The 27,648-nt window shown below is 40.1% G+C and overlaps 1 protein-coding gene across 6 annotated transcripts in view; it reads right to left on the bottom strand.

Moving 5' to 3' along the window:
- The window catches only part of ADGRV1 (adhesion G protein-coupled receptor V1), a 416,951-nt gene that overhangs the window by 346,217 nt on the left and 43,086 nt on the right, over positions 1 to 27,648 (bottom strand). For 4 of the 6 annotated variants that reach the window (XM_075128570.1, XM_075128569.1, XM_075128566.1 and 1 more), the window contains exons 12-23: positions 23,444 to 23,476; positions 21,247 to 21,373; positions 20,978 to 21,163; positions 16,570 to 16,750; positions 15,931 to 16,094; positions 14,938 to 15,061; positions 14,196 to 14,462; positions 12,271 to 12,397; positions 9,668 to 9,885; positions 7,540 to 8,283; positions 4,980 to 5,353; positions 2,390 to 2,566 (exon numbers count right to left, since the gene is read on the bottom strand). In XM_075128570.1, the coding sequence (XP_074984671.1) occupies positions 2,390 to 2,566; positions 4,980 to 5,353; positions 7,540 to 8,283; positions 9,668 to 9,885; positions 12,271 to 12,397; positions 14,196 to 14,462; positions 14,938 to 15,061; positions 15,931 to 16,094; positions 16,570 to 16,750; positions 20,978 to 21,163; positions 21,247 to 21,373; positions 23,444 to 23,476 (2,722 nt within the window). The remainder of the gene's footprint in view (positions 1 to 2,389; positions 2,567 to 4,979; positions 5,354 to 7,539; positions 8,284 to 9,667; positions 9,886 to 12,270; positions 12,398 to 14,195; positions 14,463 to 14,937; positions 15,062 to 15,930; positions 16,095 to 16,569; positions 16,751 to 20,977; positions 21,164 to 21,246; positions 21,374 to 23,443; positions 23,477 to 27,648) is intronic. The other 2 variants (XM_075128567.1, XM_075128568.1) reach the window with 1 other exon arrangement.

Below are 27,648 nucleotides of genomic sequence, written 5' to 3'. Positions count from 1 at the left end.
CTGAACCTGCAGGCTCCACAGCAGCCCCTGGGGCAGGGACTTAGCACCCTCCTCACCTGCCTTCCCCCCACCAACCTGGGTCCTGCCCCCAGGAAGCGGGAGGCTGCTCCGTTCCCTAGGAACCCTCCTCTGCTGAGCCACCTTTCTGGCTGCTGAAGCAGTCAGGTTCCCTGAGCAGGTTCCCCAAGCACAGGAGGGCTTAACCCCTTCCTGCCCATGCTGTAGCCAGGGGACAGGAGGCAGCCGGATTATGTCAGTGGCCAGCAGCAGCCTGAAGGTGTTAGCTGACTTTCGACATGGTGCGGGCAGAAAGGGACAAGCTGCTTCCAGCCACATGTGGAAGGGGTGAAGAAAAGGGATGAGCTCCACAAAGATATGGGCGAGGTCATCCCTTCCTTACCTCCTCCTCCCCTGCAACTGGAAGCAGCTCCCATCCCTTCCCTCCCACAGAGGCTGCTGCTGGTCAAATTCTGGTGTGAATCCTGGCAGAAATCTGGGTAGGGGAGCATGTGACTCTGCATGCCTCCCCCTCACGTGGCGCCAGGTCCCAAGAGAGGCGGTCTGTCCCGGCGACCCAGCCAGGCACGGAGCGTGGAGAGTGCCGGGCAGGGAGGATCAGGTTAGTCACCCACCCTGTGTGAGAGAGTTGTACAGTAGAGTGTGTTTGTCACCACTCCCCATGGGGGGCGGAGGCTGGAGTGTGTGTGTCATCCCTCCCCGTGTGAGCCCTAAAGCCTTAAAGATCAGAAGGTAAATAAAGAGAATCCAACTACGCAGTATTTCTTTTTAACAGAGGTTCAGTCAACTTGATGTTATATTGAACGTTTGTACTGCATAGTTCTGACTGATTGCCGTTGATCTTGCTTGAATATGAGTAATTTTACTAGGTGTCCTGTGTTCAGCATAGGGAAATATGGTCACCCTATGCAAAAGGGGACAAGGGGCCAGCCTGGCGCCGCTGACTCATTCTTCTGAGGACCAGATTGGCAGAAGGGTTTAAAAAGTGGCAGCCTTGGGTGTGAAGTCCCCTTTTGCATAGGGCAGGCTGAGGCAGCACTCACACTCTGTCCGTTTTAGGTGGCGAAATACCAGGTTTAGTGAAGAGCTGCTGTGGGCATTGCACTAGCTTCCCCTTGTTTAGGGGGGCTGGGAAGGAATTTTTCCTTTACCACCAGATTGGCCTACATGGAGTTGGGGTTCTTACGCCTTCCCCATAGCAGGTTCTGGAAGGGCTCTGTTCATGCATGGCATGAAGGACTCTTGGCTATGTCGCAACTCATTTTATATGTGTGGGGCGGATGTCCAGTGCAGGTACTCCATAGGGAAGGTATATAGTGACTGGTAAATGGCTTGGAAAAGGACTGAATAAGGACATTTTCATTAAAGGAATGGAATTAGGGGGGAGGGGATTCCTATCATTGGTAGGGGAGGGAGCCAACCCATCTTCCCCCTTATAGCCCACCTTAACTCTACTACAAGGGGGGAGTGGATGGTAAGGTCCCAGTAATGGATTGGCTGGGGGGACCTAGACAGAAAAAGATGGGGAGATGGCAGAAGCCCCCTGGGTAATTATGGAATGAACATGGGGTCACCTGCACTGTACACTTCTATCTGCCAGCTAGTCCCAGACACCTAATAATAAAATTGCAGCCTGATTAAAACAATATCAAAATGTCTCCTGGCCTTTTGATATAGCTGGACAAAAAAAAAAGTCACTGAGACTCTTTCCATTGGCTTCAATGGGTCTGGCTCAGTCCCTTACGCAGACTTCAATAGAGCTGCATGGGTGAAGTTGATAGCAAAACTTCCAACAATGTTTATCATTGTATTTACCAGCATTCAAGCAACACAAGAAAAAAAAACTTTTTAAAACATCCCCAAAGGCCATACCCTATCCCAGTCCTTTACCTGTTCTTCAAATGTATGTATGAGTTCCCACAACACAATCCACAATTAAAGTCACAGGAAAAGAACTGAGCAATAGGAGACACAAAACACTTGATCTGAGCATCTGTGCAAAGATCTGACTGCTACTAATTTTTAAAAATAAATTGATCTTTTATTGCTTTTTATATAGAGATGAGTTTGAGTCAAAGTTCAGACTTGAACCCAAACTTCCTCCAAGTTCAAGGGTGTTTAGAGCCAATATTTCAGTTCATGTCCACCTATACTTTATTTTTTTGTGAACATATACTTATTATATATTGATAAATAGATGTATGAATATATCATCACTTTTAGTTATAAGGAGTGACAGATTCAATAAAGTTCCATAACAGTTGTCTAAGGAAACATTTCCAAGTATGAGAATCAGTAAAGTATACAGAAAGGTATTTTCTAGGAGGCTTGCATGGAACCAGATGACTAACTTTAATAAGATCAGGTTTACCTCTGATCGCTGCCAAGGAAGGAATGTGATAGTTCCACTGGTATTTGCAAAATCAGCAACAGAGTAATTAATGCTGGTGGAATCGATCTGAGAGATAACATAATATATATACACATAGTCCAGAGCCCCCCGTGTACGCTCCACAACACACGATATAGTGGAACCTTCATCAGAAGTCTGTAAGCAAATAAGAAGATTGACAACAATGTACAAGTTTCAAGTGAATGAGTACAATAGAAGTGATCCTTTGAAAATTATCAGGTCTTCAGGAAAATTGTTCCTATGTTACTGCAATTCAAGATCTTTCTCGGAATTTAGGAAAAAATTCACTACTTTACATTCATGAACAATGATTTTAGTTTTCTTTAGCAATTCAATCTTTAAAATAGATCGGGCTTTCTCCATCCTCAACATTACTTAAGCTAAACAGAGCATTTTTCTTACTTTCAGTTTTCAATCATCGTACATAAACAATTGTGAAAAAAATCAAGCGGTCTGTACCACAGTATTCTTTGTATGAAAAAAATATAAAAGAATTTCAGAGAATATTTATTGGGACTGTCTGTACATCTCTCATAAATAATAACTGTCATGGAATGATGACAGAAAATAATTTGATCAGACAACCATACTTTTGAAAAGGTTTAAGATGAATAGTAATCATGTGTTCTGTATGCTGTATGACAGCTTCCAGTGTACACTAAGCATGACTTAGTTCCCTAGTAGACAGATATGTATATAAAGCATGCTAAAACAATGTTGTGTATCTGCCATATAATCATTAGCTATTGCTTCCCTGCTGAAATAGATTTAAGATGAGTACTGGACAATTAACTTTTCCTATTAATTTTTAATTTTGCTTCATGCATGGGTGATGACCTGTGGTATGAGACTGTATCAGTGGCACTTGGACCTGAAGGACTCTATTATCACAGCATATGGCAGGCACTTAAAAAGCAAACAGAGTCCAAATTGGAAACTGCTTTCATTCAAACCAAGAAGATTGAGGTCTTTATGATGTGTTTGGAGGATGATGTAACAAAAAAGGTCAGAGAAGATTCCAAACAAAGCCATTATGATTTTAGTTTCCCATTTATCTGTGCTTTACAAACCACTGAAAACATAGAGATTTTATTTAAAATGGTGAAAACACTAACACTTGAAATATTAGAACAAAGTGGATGTTCATCAGGATAGTTATATTTTTTAATGCATGGCAAAGCTTTTCAGTTTAATTACTGGTTAATATTCCACATATTCAACAGAATATGGGCTAAGTTCTTCTCTTCTATGAAGTTTTACCAATGTTGAACAGACCTAATATTTCAGTTGTTTGATAAATTCTTTGAAGCGAGGCTTGGGAAAGAGCACTGAAGGCCTGACTCCACGGGACTACTGGGAATATGGTACTTTTCAAAGCAAGTAATGATATCACAGTGTGGACCACCAATGTTTAGAAATAGGATAATACATCTATGGTTTGATGTAGTTGTTTCATTGCTCTCAAATGGGAACAGGCATTTAGAAAACAATGAAGACCTTGTCAGTCAGCTGGGGGTAAAAGGGATGTAAAACAAATATTTACAAAAGGTTCAGAACAAGAGAGACAAATGAAAACCACATTTTCATCTGAAAATGTTGTACTTACTATTGTGGCATGTAACCCCTAAACTACTCGAACTGAAAGAGATTGCAGGAAAAAACCCTATCATATCTGTTTTTTACTTTGTGAATTTGCAGCACTTGGTCAATTACGGTTTTGTAGATGCTCAGTTGCACTTCCTGCCTCATGTCCTAGCAAGATAACATCACTCTCCTGAGCAATCCTGTGGTGAGCTCATGCTCTTCTCCAGGATATTTCCTGCTGAAGGATATTTACTTGTAATAGGAGAAGCAAACTGAAGAGGGCAGTGAGAAGGAACATAGATACATGCACAGAAAGGGAAGGGAAAGGAGGATAGGGCCAACATTACTGCCAACCAGAGTGTTCAAAAATTTTGAGCCCACCTGGAAAAAGTCATGAGATTGGATTACAAATCATACAATTTTAAAAAAAAATAATAAATTTTACTTCACTCCAGGAGCTGGGTTTTAAGAAAAACCCCTACTATCTTGACACTGCAATTAAACTGCAAGAGTTCGCAACACTGTCTGGCATACTGGATTTCACGTAGAAAAATAAAGAAAGAATTACAATACTCACAATCCAAGAAAGGAGGTAGAGGTGGGAATTTACAACAAATTTAGTCTCAGATATTAGACATCAGTGAAGAATGAGTTATTTTCATGATCACTAATTCATGCTGTAATGAATAGTCTGCTAAATAGGGGCTGATTTATTTTCTAAACAAAAATATTTTATGGGTTTTTCAGAACAGTTACTAAAAAATGCACAGGTGTGAATTTCATTCTCCAGGATGAAAGAATATGGTGCTATATTAGATAAATGTGTTGTCCGCAAGATTTTAAACCCAAATGATTTTGCTTCCCATCCACTGAAAGCAACAGAGTGAAATCTTGGCCCCACTGAAGTCAATTGACTTCACTGGGTCCAGAATTTCACTCATCGTCTTTTTAATAGTCATCTTACCTCAGGAATACATGCTCCTGTGAAGCCAAACAGCCCATTGGCGTTGTCACTTTTTTGTACTCTTAATCTTGCTATGGTGTTTTCTTCTGGTATTCGAGCTCCCCCATGCACAGAGACAAGCTTTAGTATGAATAACTCCTCTCCTTCCTCCTCATCATCATCTCTTGCAGACACAATGAATGACTTATGAGTTTCTCCCTGTCGGTACTCTAAATATCCAGAAATGGGGTTCATATCAGTCCTTGCTGGGGTGGCATGAAGTTCATAGATCTCTAGTGGCATCAGTTTACGCTCATAAAGCCTCACATCCTGCATCAATCCTGTATATCTGCTGCTGCCATTCATCCCTGCACCAATTCTTATTATTCCTGGACCTGAAAGAGAAATGAACATTTATACTACTTTGATACTTTTACCCCGAAATTATAGAAGTGTGTAAATGAAAAGCTGTCATGATGGTTTCTTTTGGCTTATTAGCTCTTATAAGCTCATTAATAATGTAAGTGTCGTAGCCTGGCTGAGCTCCCACACGTAAAACAACAAGTTTATGTTGAATGGTATGGATATCATCTTAATATATTTTCCCCAAAAGACATGTAGGGACGAACAAATGTTTAGAAGATGTGCCAAGCCAGCTAAAGATAAGTAAATTAAGTCATGACAGCTACTGCTATGAAACTAGAGAATAGATAACGTTGAAAACAAGAGGAGAAGACAGACAGAACTGGTTCCTTGAGGAACCACAGAATGGTACAAAGTCCGACATTACAAGCAACTGTACAGATCAGCCCAAGTATCTGAGAGCTCCTCCAAAGGCTTGGCTCACATTAGAGCATTCAATCATTTGTAATTCAAGTGACTGATCTACTTCAACTGAAGCGCAAATGTTGAGCATGTCTATGCTAGCCACCCAAAATTGGTGTAAGGTTTGTCCTTGCATTCACAGTAGGGCTGCCTTAAACCACTGAGATGCAATGGCTCTCATATGACAACTATCAAAGATTATATTCGTGTGACAGGGGAAAGTGAGTATAATATCCCCATGAACTGCCCTCCCATTAGGGTAACCATATTTCCCAAAGGGAAACCCAATACCGCATGGGGTTAGCGCGAGCCCTCCCCACCCTCCCGCGTGACGTTGGCCCGAGCCATTCACCCAAGCCCGCCCCATGCACCAGCCAGTCGCCCAAGCCACCCCCTACCGCTGCATGGGGCTGGCATTGCTCACCCAAGGACCCTTCCCTGCACGGGGCTGGCATTGCAACCCTGTGTGCCCAAGCCCTACTCCTCCCGCACATGAAGTTGGCATCGCTGCACCCCACTTTTCTGACAAAAATGGACATTTGTCCCGTTTCTTCTTGCCAACTTTATCAGCTGGCAAAAGCAAATGGGACAAATGCCCACTTCTGCCAAAAAAGTTGGGACAGTCAGGACAGGGCTTAAAAAAAAAAAGAGAGAGAGACTGTCCCGGCCAAAATGGGACATGTGGTCACCCTCCCTCCCAGTCATTCACCTGGGTACTGCTCACCAGCCAGTGAACCATCTGTGGCTAACTAACTGATAGTCTCTCTCTCTAGCAAGTTACAGTCAGTGATGCAGAGATGGATCGCCAGCCGGAGGTGCAGAGGAGAAGCAGAGCTGTATTTCTCACAGCTCCTCAGGAATCACCTCTCCCCCTTCTTTTGCCATGTCTAGGCCTCTCCACTATAGACAGGGAGAAAGACCACAACAGCCCCTTGTGCTAGGATACTGGCATCATAAAAGTCTTCCTATCATAACCCTTTTCATCATTTTTTCCCTTCTCTAAAGAAGAAAAATAATTTATTTTCTAGTTGTTTGTAGTAGTGGTGTCATTAATGCTGTTTTAAGGATGCATTTCTTTTGCAGTTCTTTTCATTTTCTGAGCTGTTTATTTCTGAATCTCTCTGAACCCCTTTCCAGCACCTTCTGTGCATCTTAAGCATTTCACAAAGGCTAAATATATCAGACACATCCAGAAACCATGTTCATCCTGTGCACCTGACACATACCTGGAACATCCTAACACCTCACAGTATGATATGCACATGCTTATGTGTTCTTGTGAGTGTTTCAGGAGTAGAGCCTATATTTCTCGGCAGAATTTTAAAACTATTATGCATACACATGTTCAAGTACATCTAAATCCTGAAAAAAAACATTCTATTAAATCCACAAGGTGTTTCAGGCAAGTTAATAGATACAATAAAATTCTATTTTCAAAATAGAAAAGGAGTATTTATGGCACCTTAGAGACTAACCAATTTATTTGAGCATAAGCTTTCGTGAGCTACAGCCGTTTCAGCTGCATAACTTTATTGACTTTAATGGAAGTTGTACTATTATAACTCCATAAAATCTATTTTCTCAAGATCTATCAAGAAGTTTGCTTCTAGTTAAAAAAGGAAAAATTTCACATATAGTAGCTTTATTTCAAAAGTTATTTAATATTATGAGTATACTTTTCAATGGGACTGGACTTGCTGCTTAGTGCAGAATTTTACTTTTATAGAAAAAGAAAAAATGAAGATTATTTGCTCACCATCAACAACTGCTGCTCCTTTGAGGCTCTTTATTCCTCCAGGCACTGGATTTCCATCAATGTAAAACTCAATTGTGCCATCCTCCAGAGTAATCAAAAGATGAATCCAAGTATTTTCTTTCACATATTTCATGATAGTTGTCTTGGCCACATATGTAATATTGGACACCAGTGCTGTGTAATGAAGCATGACAGAAACATGGGATTCATTTGTTTGGATTTTCACACCATAATATATGGTCCCATTGTAATTGTCCTTTGCTACTATAAACCCATCACTGTTGGGGTTAGGAATCACCCAAGCTGAAAATGTAAAGTTGGCAAGCATGTTATCCCAACTGAAGCGGAAGTCAGGGTCAACAGTCCCAAATGCATCCTCTTTTCCACTGAAGTACAAAGCATCTGTTCCACTGTGATGACGCCTCCTGTGAGGTTGAGACTGTACAGAACTTGAGAATGATCCAAGCAATAAGAAATCTATCATTGGTGGTAGACCTGCTGGGAACACACTGGATAATATTTCCCAGCCAACCCGGACGTCTCCAAAGGTACCCTGTTGCCTCCAAATTGTAAAGTTTGTAATGTAGGAGATATCATCTTCAGAGAGAACATCTTCCACTATCTCCCGGTCCTGGCTCTCTGGGTCTATGACAAAGACTCCAAAAGGGTCATCATTGAATGGGATCATCACAATTACAGCAAGATTGGTTTCAGCTAACTGGCCACCAGGGCCTGGAGACCCACCTGTGTGATACAAATTAAAACAAAAGTTAATAGGACTCCTTAAGAACCCACCTCAGATACCACTATCTGAAATAAGATCCATTCAAACAACCAAAAATTGCTTTTAATAATAAAATACTTTTTCAAAGGAACTAAAATTGTGTGATAAAGGAAGTGTTCAAAATGTTCTACCATAAATCAAATGTTGCTTCAACATTATTAATTAAAAACATGCATGAACGATTTCTGTTTAAAAGTGTGTGTTGTCATTCATGTGTTATCCATTGTTAGGTATAAAATACGCAAAGAGTGACTTTCTGCAGAGATTTAATTCACCCCATTTCTGTTGAATTAGCCACAGAGGTGGCCTATGTTTGAGTCATCTGGTAGAGATCCTGGGCCAAATTTACTTTCATTAATATTGAAGTTACTACAGACACATACTACTGTAAATGAGAGCAGAACTTGGCCCACTGCCTCTGGACTGCAAAGAGCTATTCACAGCATGTCCTGTTCATAGTTGGATCCATAGATCTATAATGAAAGGTCTATGGATTTCTCACACTAATAGTTTGTTGAGCTGCATGAAATATGAGTCATTAGGAACCGATTAGGGTAGGGTCAGAGATATTTTCATTTCTTTCTGGGCATGAAAGACCCTAGCAAGCAAAGGAGACTTTGGCCATGGTCCTGGAGTCTATAAAAAGCAGCAGGTGGGTCTCGTGGTAATAAAGTAGCCACACTCACCCACATTTGCACTTCTGTGCAGGGAAAAAACACATTATGGCAGGATTATGTAACCACGGCACTGTACCAGCACAATAGCATTCAGCTGCCCAAAGGGTTGTTACTTCCCTCTCTGTTGGGGGACTGTGCTTTAAACACATAGGCCAACATTTTTAGGAGCAACTAGCAGTTTGGGGAGAATCCATTTTGGGGTGCTCAGCTTTAGAGAGGCTTCATTTTCCGAAAACACTGAGCGACCTCCCTTGGAAAATCAGACCCCTCTAAATTACGTACCCAAAATACTGATACACCCCAAATCACTAGTCACTTTGGAAAATCTTGGCCATAATGTAGCCCTTAATTAATTGTTTTTACTAAAGAGCTGCATTTCAGAAATCACTCAATGAGATAACCCCTAAATGGCCACCAGACTGTTTCAAATTTACCATAAGAACAATACATTCAGGAATAGAATATCTGTACAGTACTCATGCATCTGTGTTGGATCAAGCTGTGACTAAAATAAAATAAGATGTAAAAATAAAAGTTTTTGCTGGAAAGTTATAGGATAGAAATAGAAAATTCAAATGTCAGAAACAGAGGTACTTCTATGAAACTTTCTTTAGTTAAGGTATAAAATTCTCCTGGTTTTAGAAGGTGTGGGGTAGGGGAACAGTACCTGAGGCATTCACCAGCTTTAAGGTATAAAATTCATTGAATTCAGGAATTTTATCAGGAATGGCATGAAGAGTTACTGGCTTTGATCCTTCACCATCTGTGAACCACACCGTCCCATAGATTTCATAGAACTCTTGTCCTGGCTCCAAAGCAGAATCGTTCCCAAAGAGTTGCCAGGTCAAAGAAACATTGCCAAAGTGTCCTCTCTGTCTCACAATCCTATGCAATGAATTAGACACAGTAAACGTTCTGGCAAATATCTATCAACAATCAGCGAGAGCAAATGAAACCTAGGTGCAAGCCAGTACTATACAAGTACAATTTACAGTTATCTAAATAATCCACAGCCATTTTAAGTACGAGGAACACCTTTCCCTACCCCGTTGAAGATCTGCACCCTCATAACTCAATGCCGCTCTCAGCTACATGACTCTATGTTACATACATTCCAAAAAAAATCTAGTATGGCTTATAAGAGTGCCTGCAGTACAGTACTTTTAAGCTGCATGGAAACATGCACTTGCATATCTATGCATAGAAAGGAGCTCTATATCTCATAAATATTACAGTTCCAAGCCTATAAGAAGCAACCAAATTCACTGTTCTCACCCACTCTGTGTAACTGATATTGGAGGTCTAGTCTCTCACCAACATGTGAGTTAGTTTTATTTGATGAGACCAACACGTGTATACACCACACCAAATCTCAGCTGAAGATATATAAACATCATGATTGTCAGTAGGGACTGAACCTAGGATCCACAGTTCCAAAACACACGCCTCTACCATTTGAGCTAATGTAGAATGCTGTAGTAGGCTAAACAGTCACTGGGACAAGATACTGGATGGAGTTGTGCCACATGGAGTAGGCCGCTTTATTATATTTAATCTTTTTACCAGACTTTTTCATGCTGCCTTCTGTTTGGAACAGAAGTTTGTACCAAGTGACCTCCAAAAATCAAATCCCTCTTTACAACCCAAGCCCAACCTTGTATGATGGGCTACAATTTTATCTACTCCCACCCTTCTGCCTTTTTCTAGTTGTCTCTTTCATCAATTTTATTTAGATTAGGACTTCTCCATGACAGTGACCAATGTAAACTGTTTTTCATGCATCAGATGCAGCAGGCTAGGGGTTTCTATTTAAAAAGAATATACACGTGGCCATGGAATGTAGTTGGATGACTGTAATTTTATTCTTCAAAATATTTTTCCCCACATTCAGTCACCCCATGCTAATTCTGCTTTGTTAAACTGGTGTTATCACCACTGAAATCAAGAGTTACTCCAGGTTTACACTGGTGCACCTGGAAACAGAATTTGGCTCTTTTACATATTTATCTGGCAACAACATATTGTACTAAAAGGCACTGCAGAACACCACAAATGAAAGAAAGCAAAGCAGCCATTCACGGTGCCTTTATCAATTGAGTGCACCAGTAATATAATTAGCACATCGACAATGCTCTAGCTAAACAGAGCCTCATCAAAAACAGGTGTGCTCTGCTTCTCCCACACCCTCACTCTTAATTTAAATCAACTTTCCTCACACATGGTCAAATTCAGCCCACTCATTCTGCAAATAGGATTACAAAGAAGAGATAATCAAAACAGAACCAAGGTTCCCCCAGCATAAAAAGATACCAAACACCAGGCTGCTTAATATCCAAGTGTTGCCCTTTCCTGGGATGCTATATTTATTAGGCCTTTAACAGCAATACATCACAAGGACCTTTCCAATGAGGGTCCCAGCCACGTGCTTCTGTCAAAAAATGGATTGAGTCTAAGAAAACAAAAAGTAGTATGAAAAAAATCCCCTTCCCAGATACTTAGGCTGGAGCCCTTAATATAACCTCTTTGACTGATCTCTATGACCTTCCAGTTTTGTTCTTGGGGAAGTCAGTAGCTTATATACCTCCTACTGAGCTAATTAGCAGGATAACTCGAGCCACCTGCCAAGCAAACCCAAGCAAATCTTAACCCCTGCTGCTTCTGGATACATACATTCCTTGTGTGGGTACAAGAGTAATGGGTTTTATTGTCAGCTCAGGGGAGGATGCTTTCAGCCTAAAGGAGTATCCTATCTGAAGGGCCATGTCCTCCTGTAAGAGGCAGGTAAAACAAAAACAAACAATGAAACAATGGGGGGTAACTTTTCAAAGCAAGATGCAGGGAATCAGCTAGGTAACTCCCCATGACATCAGCATCAGCTGCACAATGAAATATTGTTGGGTTGGGGGAGGGGTTGTTGGGTTATTTAGTGTTTACTTTATTACTCTAGGTCATGTCTGCTTGATCATTCAGCTATTTCATATCTACAGTACATGAAAAATATATCATCAGCCAACCATATCATGATTATTGACATACACACCTCATCTATCAAATCTCTGAGTAGTTTCTGTATGTATTTTTGTTATGTAAACTAACATTTGTTCCCCTAAATATTCTTCTAATTTATTTTTATTCAGACTTTGTTTAATTCAAAAGTCTCCTTTATGTAACTATTGTACATGCAAAGTTGGTATGTGGCTTAGACTGAAATATCTTCAATGAAGCATCACAAAGTATTTCTTGGAAGGTATCATTTTAAATACTACTTACAAAAAAACATTAGTCTTGCCTTCTTCCACCAGTTTGTCAAAAGGTTCCAAAGAGAAAATGCCATTCGGGTCATCATTCGCTTCAATGACAACTGTAGCCATCCCAGCCCTGTAGACTACGGTGTCACCTAAAAGCCAAGGATTAATATGGTTCCAAATAAAAAGCAGAAAGCTAATGTAATGTGATTATCAATGGAATGGTTTTCTCATCATATCCAAATATTTTCTAGCATATGTAACAGACAAAAAATTAAAGGTTCAAATCTTTACCCATATAAGCAATATTTGAGATATTTGAGTGTAACAGGAAATACAGAGGCAATAAATTACAATGGGCTTTATCCTGCACAGTGCAAGTGTAAAGTATTGTGTGTACAAGTGCAAGATAAAAGTAATGAGCCGGGTAGGGGAGCCTGGCCCTGAACTAGGGAGAACACTACTATTTGACTGCCATGTTATTCCTGGCTAATAGCAGGACTAATGCCAAAGAGAGGAGTGTGAGGCTGTGTCTCCTTTGTATGCCAAGGATCACACTCATTTTCACCCATCCCCAGGCATGTACATATTCTGTCCATTCCCTCCCTTTTTTTCCACCCAGTACTCTTAAAAGTGACTGAACAATTAAAAGACTTTAGACGAACTTCTACTGTGCTTAGTACTTAACTTTATTCACACCTTGTAAAGAGTCCACCCACACTTCCACTGGAATGGAAGTCTTACTGTGCCTTTCAGGACCAATATCTTATTTACTTATAAATTCCACGTTCGATCAAGCTTTTTTGAGCCCTGCTCCAGGATCACTTACAGTACTTCAGAAGTTGTGGCATATTTTTCTTTGTTTGGTTTTATGAGTACGTGAATGAAGATTTCCACAACATCATCATCTTTTTAGAACAGATAGTGCAAGGGGAATTTTTTTAAACACATAAGCATTTTTATCTGAAATGAGTGCACAAGGAATATCAATGAAAGGAATAATCAATTTCATACCATTTTATCTTGCCAAGCATTCCAGGGGGCTTTTAAGTCTTATTATTATTTCTTAGTTTATAAATCTACTCTTCATTGGTAGTTCACTGTGTAACTTCTGAAATCTGTTCACACACAGGTGGGATCTTGCTCAAACCATAATGTAGGTAAAAAAAATCATTTATACAACACACCATACCAAAATAATATCAAGAGTACACAGGCCTGTTTATGTACCGTTCTCCCAAAATATGGCAGTTCTGTATTTTATTTTCCCATACACCAGCCATATGCCTGGCACCATTGCAGCCCATGATTTCAGAAAAATCCTCATTTATATTCATTTCTACAATGAAGAAATCCTTTAACACAAGGATGGGCAATTCAATGGCATTATTGATTTTCCAAATGTTAACTTTAAATGGTTAAAAAACCCATCTAGAGAATTACAGCATAAGGGTTTCTGCAGAAATGGCATCAACAATATTATCTGGTTTGTGAGCTTTCAATCAAGTAATTCACTACAAGAGAGAATACAGGCATAAATCACAGAATCATAGAATAGAATATCAGGGTTGGAAGTGACCTCAGGAGGTCATCTAGTCCAACCCCCTGCTCAAAGCAGGACCTATCCCCAATTAAATCATCCCAGCCAGGGCTTTGTCAAGCCTGACCTTAAAAACTTCTAAGGAAGGAGATTCTACCACCTCCCTAGGTAACGCATTCCAGTGTTTCACCACCCTCCTAGTGAAAAAGTTTTTCCTAATATCCAACCTAAATCCAATACACACTGTGCATGTTCATTTTACAGTTCTGTTGACAGTCACTTTCCTATTGTGAAATTCAGCAATGAGAACATACTATTTTATACACTCTTCACAAGATATGGGATTTCACAGCAAAAACAAAATGAGAGAGGCAACAACTACTATATTTAGAGCAAATGAGTATTTTCACCTGTAGAATTAAAGAGGATGATGTAAAAAGTTTCATCAGTTTCAGGGGTATCATCTTCACTAATAAATACTGATATTTTGTGTTCTCTTTCCCCAACACCAAACACAAGAGCTTCACTCCTTCCACTGGAAATGAAATCTCCCTCTTCAGCAGTGGCTCCTCCATCAACAGTGGCATATAAAACGGTAATGACTACATCAGCAGATCCATTCCTTAGGACTGTAAAGTGAACAAAATCTCCTTCTTGAACCTTTACAACAACAGGATCTGAAACAGATAATTACAAATTCAGCAGCGTCCTTCAGACTATCAGCTTCCTATGCTAGACGTCAATGTTTAATCCTACAAAGGTAAACTGCAGAATGATTCCTCAAGGAGACGGAAGGAAAATCTGGAAAAGTTTGAGGAAACATTTTCAGCATGGGAAGATATTGACCTGGCCACGTACCCCACCTCAGCATGAAAAAAAGGAATGGTGAGACACATGAAGAAAAGGCTCTGGCTAAATCAAAAAGAAACAACAGACCAAAAAAAGCACCCTGGGGAAGAAAGCTAGCAAAAAAATGTATCAAAATATAAAGCACTTGGGTGAAATCCTGGCTCCATTCAAATCAATGGGAGTTTTGACATTGGCGTCAATGGGACCAGAATTTCACCTTTAACATTTATCTTGTCTGGGGAATAAGAACACTAACGACAGTAAATGTATTTGTAACTGCACCTTCAAAGGAATGCAACTAACCTGAAAAGTATATGGGATCATCGTTCCTTGTGATTTGTAAAACTACGCTGGTTGTGTTTCCAACTCTGGCTCCCCCAGTGGTATTGACTAGGCTGATGGTGAACACTTCCATTTCTTCAGGTAGCTAAAGAAAGAGGTAATATGAAGTAAATCTGTTTCATGCAAACAGGAAGAAATTAAAATGAGGTAATCAAAAGCAGAGGAAGCTCTGAGGGCCAGTCCTGATTTACTCATCCTTAGATATGTGTATGGGGCTCCAGTTAACAATTATCCATATGCTTGTACAGAAAGGGACCAGAGACCACCACAGGTTTGCAGCTTTGGAGCCCCAAATCAGGAAAGCACTCAACCCTATGTTTAAATCCCAATGTAGTTAATGTGACTTAAATCTATGCATAAGTACTTTGCTGAACTAGGATTTGACTATTATTTGAAAAGAGTAGGTCTGGGGTAGATTTATAATTTCCTGCCTGGAGAATACTGATACAGAGAAGTAATTTAACTTCTCTGAAATAGCCTCCTTTTTCTCCTTAATTGTTCCCTTTATTTCCTTTGTGGTCCAGTAGACCTAAAAATTCTCTTTCAGTTTCCTTCTTCTAATACTCTTAAAATAATTTCATGTTGCTTTATGTGTCTTTGGCTATGTGTTACTTACTATTCAAATTCCCTCTTAACCCTCCTGATTTCTATCTTATATATTCTCCTATACATCCATAGTTTATGTTTCTTTCATTGGCTTCCCTTAGGCTGGACTTCTATTTTTTAAGGACCCAGATAGCCTCTTGTAACTTACAATTTTACTATCCTGGTATATTTAGTTTAAGGGTATGTTCCTCTTCTGTGACTGTTATGGTCTAGCTCCATGCTGTTTGAGGATTTTGATTTCCTCATCTATGAGTCTGTTCTTTTAATTAGTTTCTTTTAAAACAAAAAATCCTTCTTTGTTCTCACACCAAAGTAAAGTAACAGAATATATCTGTCTAAAATGTTTACCTCATCTGGCAATGAGTAAATGGTTATCGTGTTTGAAAACTCCTGGTTTCCAAAGAAAACTGTCCCTTGCACTGGGTAGATGTCATTGGTAGAGACTGGTTCAACAACCCAAGACACACTGACATTTCCATAGTTTCCTTGGTTTCTTACAATTCTGTAAGCAGCTGTGAAATGCAAACATCCAGTATGATAAGTGTGCATACACAAAATAATAAAAATCAAAGAGAGGCAGATTGACAAAGCCAATTCAAAGAAAAAGAAGAGGAGGGGAACTAATCATTCTGGGATTCCTTTTTGTAGAACCATTAAAAACACAATATGTGAGACAACTACATAAAAGACATAAAATTGTCACATGGATATAAGAAATAGGTACATGGAGGCATTTCCAAATTGGGTATAATTGGAAACTGCTGAAGAGCCAGGCAGCCAACTGATATGCCTCTCCTGGTGCAATAAAATCTTATCTGCAAAATACTGGCCATATCCTGCAAAGTGCTGAGGACGCTCAATTCTTGTGACAACACTGGAACTTGTTGGCAGTCTTTCTGGGAAAGCAATCACTGTTCCTATAACCTCATGGTTTTAAGGGTGTTAGTATGAGTTAAACTATAATAGCTTGAACAAAACAGGAATTACCAGCATAGACGTCTTCTCCTTTACTTTCATTTATTGTTACTGCTAGTTCATCAGCAAGGAACTGAATCACTCCATGTGGATCATCGTTCTTCAGAATGGTTACGTTGACCCTTGTGGCACTTCCCAACTTGCTTGGCAGTTCACTGTGGCTACTGAGTACCACAGAATAAAGTTCATCCAGCTAGAACAGGGAAACTAAGTCAGAAAAATCATATAGACTCACAGCATGGAAAGAATGGACCACAGTCCACCATTACCAACCTGGCAAGAAGAGTTACAGCTTTAAAAAGCAAATCAATGAGTATGTGTTTCCTTTGCTAACTTCTGCATAACGATCAGCACCCCATTTCCATCCCTGAAAGTAGGGAATGTCATCAGCTTATATGTAGTAATAAGGTCACTTAGCACATCACACATACTACATCACAGTGTACAAAGGTACATAATGATTATGTGGTGATACCATCAGCTATTCATTTACGGAAATATGAGTAAATAGCATGGATCTAAAGAACCGACTTCTAGGGCAAGTACTGTGACAAAGTTCCTCCTCTACCTTGGTGGGTTTTGCGCTTATTGGCGGATTTGCTCGCCTTGGAGCTTCATGGCAGCCCTCAGCTTGGCCGTTTTTCTGAAGCCACAGTCCAGGTCAACTTCTCCTGTGTCTGACCAGGAGTTGGGAGGTTTGGGGGGAAACCAGGCCCACCCTCTACTCCGGGTTCCACCCCAGGGCCCTGTGGAATGCAGCTGCCTAGAGTGCCTCCTGGAACAGCTGTGTGACAGCTACAACTCCCTGGGCTACTTTCCCATGGCCTCCTCCCAACATCTTCTTTATTCTCACCATAGGACCTTCCTCCTGGTGTCTGATAATGCTTGTACTCCTCAGTCCTCCAACAGTCCACGTTCTCACTCTCAGATCCTAGTGCCTCTTGCTCCCAGCTCCTCACATGCGCACCACAAACTGAAGTGAGCTCCTTTTTAAACCCAGGTGCCCTGATTAGCCTGCCTTAATTGATTCTAGCAGCTTCTTGATTGGCTGCAGGTGGTCTAATCAGCCTGTCTGTCTTGTCTCCAGAAGGTTCCTGATTGTTCTAGAACCTTCCCTGTTACCTTATCCAGGGAAAAGGGACCTACTTAACCTGGGGCTAATATATCTGCCTTCTATTACTCTCCTGTAGCCATCTGACCCGACCCTGTCACAGTACCTATTTAAGATCTGCATTCATTACTTGGCATAAAAGAACAAAATAGCACATTTGTAAAAATGATCAAACATTCATGCATTTGTGTCCACAGAATTGTACTCAAGGATCATCCAGGTACTAATCACTGGACAAACGTTTGCCTTGTTGCCACCAAACGAGTTAGCAAGGCAGCTGGTTTCAATTTTATCCCTTCAAGAAACAGCAAGCTGACAACAGGAGAGTTGAAAATGAGGGGAAGCTATTGTCCAACAACCTTTGATGATCCCAGAAAGAGGAGAGAGCCACCTGCTCCTGACCCAATGCACTGCAGAATGAGGTGTTGCAGGCCATCTGGATACCTCTCCAGGTGACATTTTAGGTAAAGAAAGTCCTATAGTCTTTTGGACACTGTAACCCCAGTTTCTGTGGGGAGGAGGTGATATTTGGATTCAGGGCATAGATGTCATCCCAATAAATGATCTGGGAAAAGGGTTAACAATGAGGTGGCAAAATTTGCAGATGATACAAAACTCTCAGGATAGTTAAGTTCCAGGCAGACTGCGAAGAGCTACAAAAGGATCTCTCAAAACTGAGTGACTGGCCAACAAAATGGCAGACAAAATTCAATGTTGATAAATGCAAAGTAATGCACATTGGAAAACATAATCCCAACTAGACATATAAAAAGATGGGGTCTAAATTGGCTGTTACCACTCAAGAAAGAGATCTTGGAGTCATTGTGGATAGTTCTCTGAAAACATCCACTCAATGTGCAGTGGCAATCAAAAAAGAGAACAGAATGTTGGGAAACATTAAGAAATGGATAGATAATAAGACAGAAAATATCATACTGCCTCTATATAAATCCATGGTATGCCCACATCTTGAATACTGTGCGCAGATGTGGTCACCCCATCTCAAAAAATTGATTGGAATTGGAAAAGGCTCAGAAAAGGGCAACAAAAATTATTAGGGGTATGGAACGGCTTCCATATGAGGAGAGATTAATAAGACTGGGACTTTTCAGCTTGGAAAAGAGATGACTAAGGGGGATATGATTGAGGCCTATAAAATCATGACTGGTGTGAAGAAAGTGAATAAGGAAGTGTTATTTACTCCTTCGCATAACACAAGAACTAGAGGTCACTAAATGAAATTAATAGGCAGCAGGTTTAAAACAAAAAAAAGGAAGTATTTCTTCACACAACACACAGTCAACCTGTGGAATTTTTTGCCAGAGGATGTTGTGAAGGCCAAGATCATAGCAGGGTTCAAAAAAGAACTAGATAAATTCATGGATAATTGGTCCATCAATGGCTATTAGCCAAGATGGGCAGGGATGGTGTCCCTAGCCTCTGTTTGCCAGAAGCTGGGAGCGGGTGACAGGGAATGAATCACTTGATGATTACCAGTCTTGTTCATTCCCTCTGGGGCACCTGGCATTGGACATTGTCTGAAGACAGGATACTGGGCTAGATGAACCTTTGGTCTCACCCAGTATGGCCGTTCTTATGTTCAATATTAGGGCCAAAACCTGATCATCATTCAAACCCAAGTGTCAGCCTAATCTGCCAATTCCCTACTCAGCACCTTAGATTAGAAAAAAAAGTTGCTCTTCTTTCAAATGGATTGGGGAGAAAGAGGAAAGCATAAGGGTAACATTTCAAATCATCATCACCATCATGTAACATGTACATGGCACCTTTCATCCAAAGCTCTACAAATACTATATGCAAACAGCATCACTGAGATACAGCTACTTCTGGTGTGAAAGGCGTAGTCAGGTGTACAACAGAACTTCAGCATGCTGTATAATAACGGAGGAAGAGGAAACTTTGATCAAAGACATCAGGACAAAACCTACCCTTTCAAAAAGTGTCACAGAAACTTTAATACCCATGCAAAGTGCACAGGACCCCAATTAATACAATCTCATGCAAAACAACTTCAAGTATATGTATGTGACATGAAGGGCGGGGGGGGAAACAGCTCCCTTTGATGGACACCCAGCCAGCCAGTTAGCTGTAAAATCCCTATTCTCTGCTTGCAGGAAGCGGATGAGAGACTCAAGGGAGTTTGGACAGCATCACGGAGCGACCAACCGCCTCTGAGCTCTTCTAATAGGTCCAGGTTTGTTATAGGAGGAGGACTCTTATACAAGGAGACCCTTTACGGCGGGCACAAGGAGGACTGGCAGCCTCAAAGACAGTTGGTAGTTCCAACTAAGTATAGAGAAAAGCTCTTGAGCTTAGCCCATGATCACCATAGTGGCCATGGTGGGGTGAAATGGACCAAGGACCATTTGGGGAAGTCATTCCACGGGGAGGGAATGGGCAAGGACATTTCTACCTATGTCCGGTCTTGTGAGGTGTGCCAGAGGTGGGAAAGCCCCAAGACCAGGTCAAGGCCCCTCTCCAGCCACTCCCCATCATTGAGGTTCCATTTCAGCATGTAGCTGTGGATATTCTGGGTCCTTTCCCTAAGCAGGCACCCAGAGGACAGCTGTTCATGCTGACTTTCATCGATTTTGCCACCCAACAGCCAGAAGTAGTAGCTCTAAGCAACACCAGGGCTAAAAGCATGAGCCAGGAATTGGCAGACATTTTTGCCAGGGTACGTTGGCCCCCCAACATCCTTACAGATTTGGGAACTAACTTTCTGGCAGGGACCATGAAATGTCTTTCGGAAGCTCATGGCGTAAACCACTTGGTTGACACCCCTTACCACCATCAAACAAATGGCCTAGTGGAAAAGTTTAACGGGACTTTGGGGGCCATGATAAGTAAATTTGTGAATGAGCACTCCAACAGTTGGGACCTAGTGTTGCAGCAGTTGCTCATTGCCTACAGGGCTGTACCGCATCCCAGTTTGGGATTTTCACCTTTTGAACTCATTTATGACCACGAAGTTAAGGGGCCATTTCAGTTGGTAAAGCAAGCAGAGAACAGACCAAGAGGGATTTTACACCTGTTTGGTTAGCTGGGTGTCCCTCAAAGAGAGCTACTCCCCCCCCTTCATGTATCACAACATATGATAGCTTTATAGCTCAGTCAGTCTCCCTCTATTTCTGTGTCCATTGATAAGGAAAAGAAAGACTGAAAAGAACCAATAGAAAACCATCGAAAATGTCACTAAAATCTACAAGCAAAAGCATCTGTGTCATAAACAATTGTTAAAATTACACAATTTGTGAACACAATTTAAGTGCACAAAAATTCTTTTACCTCTGGAATTCCATCCATCCTTGTTAGCAGGGTAATTATGATCTCCCTTTCACCAGGCTTAAATTCCAGAATTCCTGTGTTTCCATAGAACTCATTGCTGTCTCTAGGCTCTACAGTGTAGCGCAGAAACTGTTTGACAAGTGTCCCCTTGGAGCGGACAATTTCTAGTTCAACAGACTCCCCTTCCTTTAAAAAGAGAATGGAACATCAAGCAATTTCCCAGTACTCAAATATACTTTTAGGGTCAGGTGTCTACCATGGAAACTTACTTTTATAGTGTAGGGTCCTCTGGAAGAGGAAGAAAATTCAAATACTCCCCCAGGATCATCATTTTCCATAATGATCAGTTCACAACTTGTAAATCCAGATTTAAGGATCTCATTTTCCACACTGACCCTGAGAAAGGAAGATAAAGAGCTATTCTGAAGGAGCAGTATTGTTTGGAAAACAAATACAATACTGTGCAAAGTATATAAACGTATCAGAGCTTTGGTAAACTCTGATGGGTTTGTGTTGAGTGTCCCAACCAGGAAAGAGTATCAATAATTAACTGCAATGGTGACATTGATTAAACAAAGAAATCACAACAATTATATGAGAATGTTTTCATGTACTTGTTTTTGGGTTTTTTGGTTTGGTTTGGTTTTTATTTTTTTGGTTTTTTTGCATCTAAAATACCTTCAATTTCTGTGGAGTGTATTGTGGCTGGTTGGTCTGAATTTAACAAGGTCACATGTGCCCAGAACACTCAAAGAAAGAAATGAAAATACGTTTGTACAGATGAATACTTAAAGGTCAGATTTAGTGCTATGTTGTACTTTATTCCATGTGTAATAAACATCACCAAGATAGCCATACTTAATTTTGTAGTCACACATTTGGGACCCTACACTGCTCTCTTAATACAAGTTTTGCCATTGACTTTAATGGGAATTAGACAGAACTCTTGATATTATGATTCTCCCCTATGGCTTACCACTGGGTTGATGCAGGATGTTTGGGGTGGTACCAGGGAGCTAGCCCTGAACCCAGTAGGAGTTTGTGCTTCTTCCTAGAAACTATAACTTTTGTCATGGGTGAAAGATCCTTTCTGGCCTCTACACCAGCAGCACAGACATAGGGTAGCATTGCTCTGCCATGCCCACTCCTGACATATCTCCTATTCCAAGACGGGTGGTGACTGATGCATGATAGGAACTGGCGTGCTGGTGCCAGCAGAGTGTTCCCTGTGGCGGGAGATTTCACTGCTGGCAACTTGTGACCAGTTACTGGCCTCTTTGCACTTTATTAGTGGCACAAACAGGCCAGATCTGATTACAGAATCCAGTCCTACATAATTAAGTAAAAACAGAGGAGTTCATGGTTATATATATTTTAATAAGAGCTAATGGAAAAGTTGGAGTGCAAAGAAACCAAAGGAAGAATTATGCTTCCACTTGTGATTCTGACCTCTTCTGTTACAAACATTACCTGTCCTCTAATAAATCAGTCATCCCGTCTCCACTGAGCTTTTTTGTATAATTTTTCCCCCTCACATCAGACTCTCGACAGGTGACACTTTAAGCTTGATGGCATAAAAGACACAAGAGAAGCTAGCATTGAAGGATGCACTGAAAAGCCTCTTTGAACTTGGATAATATATAGGTTCATAGACTTTCATATAATTGATCATTTCAGATTATTTGTTTCCAATGAAAATTAGGATCTATGTACAGCACATGATTGTCTGCATTTGTTCTACCTCTTATCCACCCTTGATCTGTATTTGACATAAAGAAAATAAACCTTCACTTGGGACCAAAATTTATCAAATGTTTGGAATTAACTGAATCACAAATTCCCAAAGGCAATTCTGGAAATCACTGAAGAATAATGCTCCTGGTTCCTTATTATTACCTATCACAGCCCATCCTAAACAAAGGACACAGAACAGAATATAAGATGAAAACCAGCAATGAGTCCTTCATTATTTAATAAGTGTCACTTGTTTGTGTTAGTTAACTCTGCAAATTATTGATGTGTCAGCGGATGAAGTTGTACTACAAAATATATGCAGGTTATTTAAAGAAGAAAATAACTCTGTTCATAAGTTATTTTAGGATATTTATGGAACACTTATTTTGGCCAATTGTATTCAGCTCAGTGATTTAACTGAGGCAAGTTGTACTTGTGGCGATTTTAAACAACTAATCCACTGTTTCATCAAATGCTCAAACATCAAACGCTGAGCCATGCATTCATAACATCTATCATTCACAGACCCTAAATAAAGAAGCATTTTCAAGCTGGCACCCCATGTCACCAAACGAAACTGCAAAGGAAGCATGCATTGCCTGAGGAGATGCAGAAGGTATGCTTATTCAGAGAGAAAGAAATGATAAAGAGGACAGAGTCTTGTCCAACCCAACCACTTTCAAAACAAAGTGTTGATTCACTGAAGACAAAGACACTGCTCGCTGCACTTACCCAAAGTACACGACAAACCTTTCTGTCTCTACCCTGTCAATACAGAGAGAAAGAAAGGGGGAGAGGGATAAAAGTGCCATTTGCCAGAATTTCAATAATACCAATCTTAGAAGAGAAGGATGAAAAAACTAAAGCTTTTTTTTCTTTTCCAATAGCTAATAATGTTCACTTTATGGGAACGCTACTTGCTTGGCACTTCCCTGTTGACAAATGCCAGCAAGAGGTTCAGCAATTTTCACTAGGAGAGATGACCCCATGACCAATCAGCATGTCAGACCCATTCAAGTCATTCCTTACTAAGCCCTCCCCCAAGAGTTCGATGGCTGCCAAGCACTGTAAATGCTCACAAACCACAGCAGCTGAGTCAATTTTATTCAGCTCTGTTTGTAATTACTTAGTGCCTTTAATTAGACACACAAAAAATTTTATTTTCAGGTCTACATTCCTCTAAAATCTGTTTTTTCATCAATCTGCCAAAATGACTATATTGGCAGATAAACATAAGGAGAGTTTGAATGAGAACACATAAAACCCCCTGCTCAACATGAAGTTACATGAAGTCTCATTTATGACAATTTTTTGATTAATCAAAGTACAAAAGTACAAAATATCAAAGAAAAGTATTTTCTAATCTCTTAATTCCTTGAATTTTAGTCACACATTTGTAACCAAATTATGATGATTAGCCCAGAACAGACTGGAACTGAGGTTGAGTATGTCTCTGCTCGGCAATTTTTAACAGCATATTTTTACTATGTGTTAACGGCCCCATCTTTTCATATATCATCATGCATCACAACAGTCCAAATAGGCTACAGTTAGGCTTAGGGAGTGAAATCCTGGCTCTACTGAAGTCAATGGGGAGTTCTGCTATTGACTTCATTGAGGCCAGGATTTGCCCCTTCACAAAATACACTGCAAAAGTGTTCCAGAGCCAAGCATTATTATAATGAAAATACTAAGAAAAATATTCCTAGTTTCCTAAACCAAAAAAGTTAATTAACTTTTAATCTGAACAAATATAACCCACATACTTAGAAATGGCACTGTGACATCAACAGCCAAGCTGTTGGTAGTGTATAAACACAAGACACAAAGGAGACATCCTGACTACCAGGTGGGTTTTAATATGTATGTTCAAGCATTTGTTAGGATTTAAATTATAATAATTTCTTAATGACTGAATGGTCAAGCCAGAAACAATATCTCTTTCAGCTGCATGGAGTTACATTGAATGAATCCAAATATAATGGAGACAAAAATCTATGTTAAGAAGATGGACTAAGGAAGCTTGTCAGCATCTAGTAGCAAGTTGTGGTGAACTATACGCTAATGGCATAAAGCCTGAAGAGTGCAACCACAAGGAAAGAGGCAAAGAATACCATGAGGCTTACAACCTGAAATAAAAAACTGGGTGTTCTTACAAATTAATATCAGAGAGGTTGCTTCTGCTCCCTTTGAAGTCAAAGAGAGTTTTGCCATCGACTTCAATCCAAGCAAGACTGGGTCCTTTTAAAAAATATATGCACTGTATCCATGAGGATAATAATGAGGATAATAAAGCTGCTTTGACATGATGTATTTTCCTAACTTTATTTGTATATTCTTTCTGAAAAAATAAACACCTATGAAAAAAATAAAATATTAAATAGAAACAATGAGGATTAGATTTCATAACTTCTACTCGTTAGGATCACTCACAGGGTAAGTATGCTGGCCCTGAATATTTACAACCTGTGTTATCAAATACATTAATCACTAAGAGACTAAAAAAAAAGAAATTAGTGTTGTGAATTTGAAATTTAGAGCCAAAGGTTCACATTAGAGCACCATGTGACTTCACTTGGATGCTATATTTTCTTGGGGAAATGAGCCTGATCCTGCTAATTTTTATTTTCTAGTACTGCATATTAATGAATATACTTTACTGATTTAGGCCCCAATTCTGCAAACTTGTGTGTGTGTGTGCTTAACTTTAATCACAAAAGTAGTCCTTTTGATTCAATGGGACTGCTCACTTGTAGCAGTGAACTAGGGATCTAATCCAGAACAGCAAATACCATGCCTATACCCAGGCATATTGCCTGTAACAGCCTCTTTCCGCGCTCTGTCTGGTGCACATTGAGGTTTTGCATTATGGAAGCAAATATTCCAACTGCTGCAGAGAGTTGCACATGACCTTAGTCCTTCCCAATTCCCTATGCATATTGAGACAAATCCTCAAGTGCACTTGAGCAGTTCTCAGGAACAAAGGTTGCTTTTTATTATCTGATCCTGGTGACAAACACTGATTTATCCCCTGAGGAGCAGATTCATTTTACACTTCCCCTACTGTACCCACAGCTAAAGGATACACTGGCAGCACTGTAATGATGCCTATGTCGGAACGTATTGACGCATATGTCAAAGATTTTAGTTTTGTTTTCTCCAAGCAAAAGTTATGGGGAAAAAAGCTGTCAAACTTACAATTTCACTATAAAATACTTATTAGGAAGATCTGATCTGATCTGATCTCATTTAAGTTTGTAACAGAAACCATCAGAGGAGTGAAGTTCTGTAACAGCCTCCCCAGGGGAGCAGTGGGTGTAAAAATCCTAACTGGCTTCGAGATTGAGCTTGATAAATTTAGGGGAGGGGATGGTATGACGAGACTGCCTACAATGGCATGTAACCATCTGCGACTGCTAGTAGCAATGATCTCCAATGGCCGGTGATGGAACACTGGATGGGGAGGACTCTGAGTAACTTCAGAGAATTCTTTCCTGGTATCTCGCTGTAGGGTCTAGCGGAAATGCTCAGGGTCCAACTGACCATCATATTTGGGGTCAGGAAGAAATTTTCCCAGGTCACACCAGCAGAGACCCTGGGGGGGGATTTTGCCTTCCTCTGCAGCATGGGGCCTGGGTCACTTGCAGGCTTAGACTAGCGTAAAATGGTGGATTCTCTGTAACTTGAAGTCTTTAAGTCATGATTTGAGGACTTCAGTAATTAAGCCAGAGGTTATGGATCTATTACAGAAGTGGGTGAGCGAGGTTCTATGCCTGCAATGCGCAGGAGGTCAGACTAGACAATCATGATGGTGCCTTCTCACCTTATCTATAAGTCTATGAGAAAAAGTATAAAATGCCTCCTTCTTGAAAATCAAATATGCTATCTCTGATACTTTTGTAACAAACAGACTTTAAAAAAATATTGTCCCCTAAATGCCTCTTACAATTTACACAAGCTTCACAAGGTTTCTTGCACATTCTCTTCAATTAGCTGGTACTGAACACTGTCAGAAAGGATGCTGGACTAAATGGACCTTGGATTTGATCCAATATGGCAATTTCTATGTATTTATAAACTATTTCTATTTTAAATTTTAAAAAAACTAATGGAGAAACTTAACATAGTTGAGGTTCAAAGATTTTGAATAGCAAATAAGACTTTCAGCAAAAATATGAGTTCCATGCTTTGAAATTTGCCTGGAAAACAGAAATGTCAGTGAATTTGTTTATTTTTCATTAAAACCATGCTTCATTAAACACATTTACTTCAGAGCAAGGGATTCAGGCAAGGTAAACTTCAAATTGCTATGGAATGTTGTCTGATTACTCTGCTTCCTAGGTTTGTATTCAATGCTCATCCCTCTTTAATTTTTTGGGGATTATCTACTGATTTAATTAGTGCCAAGACCTAGCTTTAAAGAAAAGGATTAAAGTAGGATTTGTCACAGTACAAATTCCACTGAGTTTCTCATCAGAAGGGATACCTCTGCCTAGGGTTTAATCCAAAAATATATTTGATTCACTTATTTTTCTATTCATGACAAATGAAATTCAGTGTTGTTGTCTTGAATGGTAATCAAAATTAGCAATAGCAGTTGAAATTAGCACTCACTCCAATATTCTATTCCTTATTTTCAAGAAGTCTCATAAATCTCTGAAGACAAGACCAGCTAAATTTTTACAGTGAAAGTTCGGTGAGTTTAACATGAAAAGCTTTTGAACAACACACATCCCTGTATTAGAACACCAGCTCTCTTGGGAGAGAAGTTGAAAGCATAGTGAAGCCAAAACACTGAGTAAAGAGAAAATATTATAGTATGTGCTGGTGTTTCTTTGAACCTCAGTGCAGAGGGCATCTCACAACACATAAACCACAACTGAGCACTGCAATTAAGGAACTTAATCAGCCTGAGAGGCCTTCAATGGGCCTTCTGC

Source organism: Caretta caretta, chromosome 5 (genome assembly GCF_965140235.1).
Source record: "Caretta caretta isolate rCarCar2 chromosome 5, rCarCar1.hap1, whole genome shotgun sequence".
Lineage (NCBI taxonomy): Eukaryota > Metazoa > Chordata > Testudines > Cheloniidae > Caretta > Caretta caretta.
Note: the sequence above shows the minus strand (reverse complement) of the source record. Positions and strands in the feature narration are given on the sequence as shown.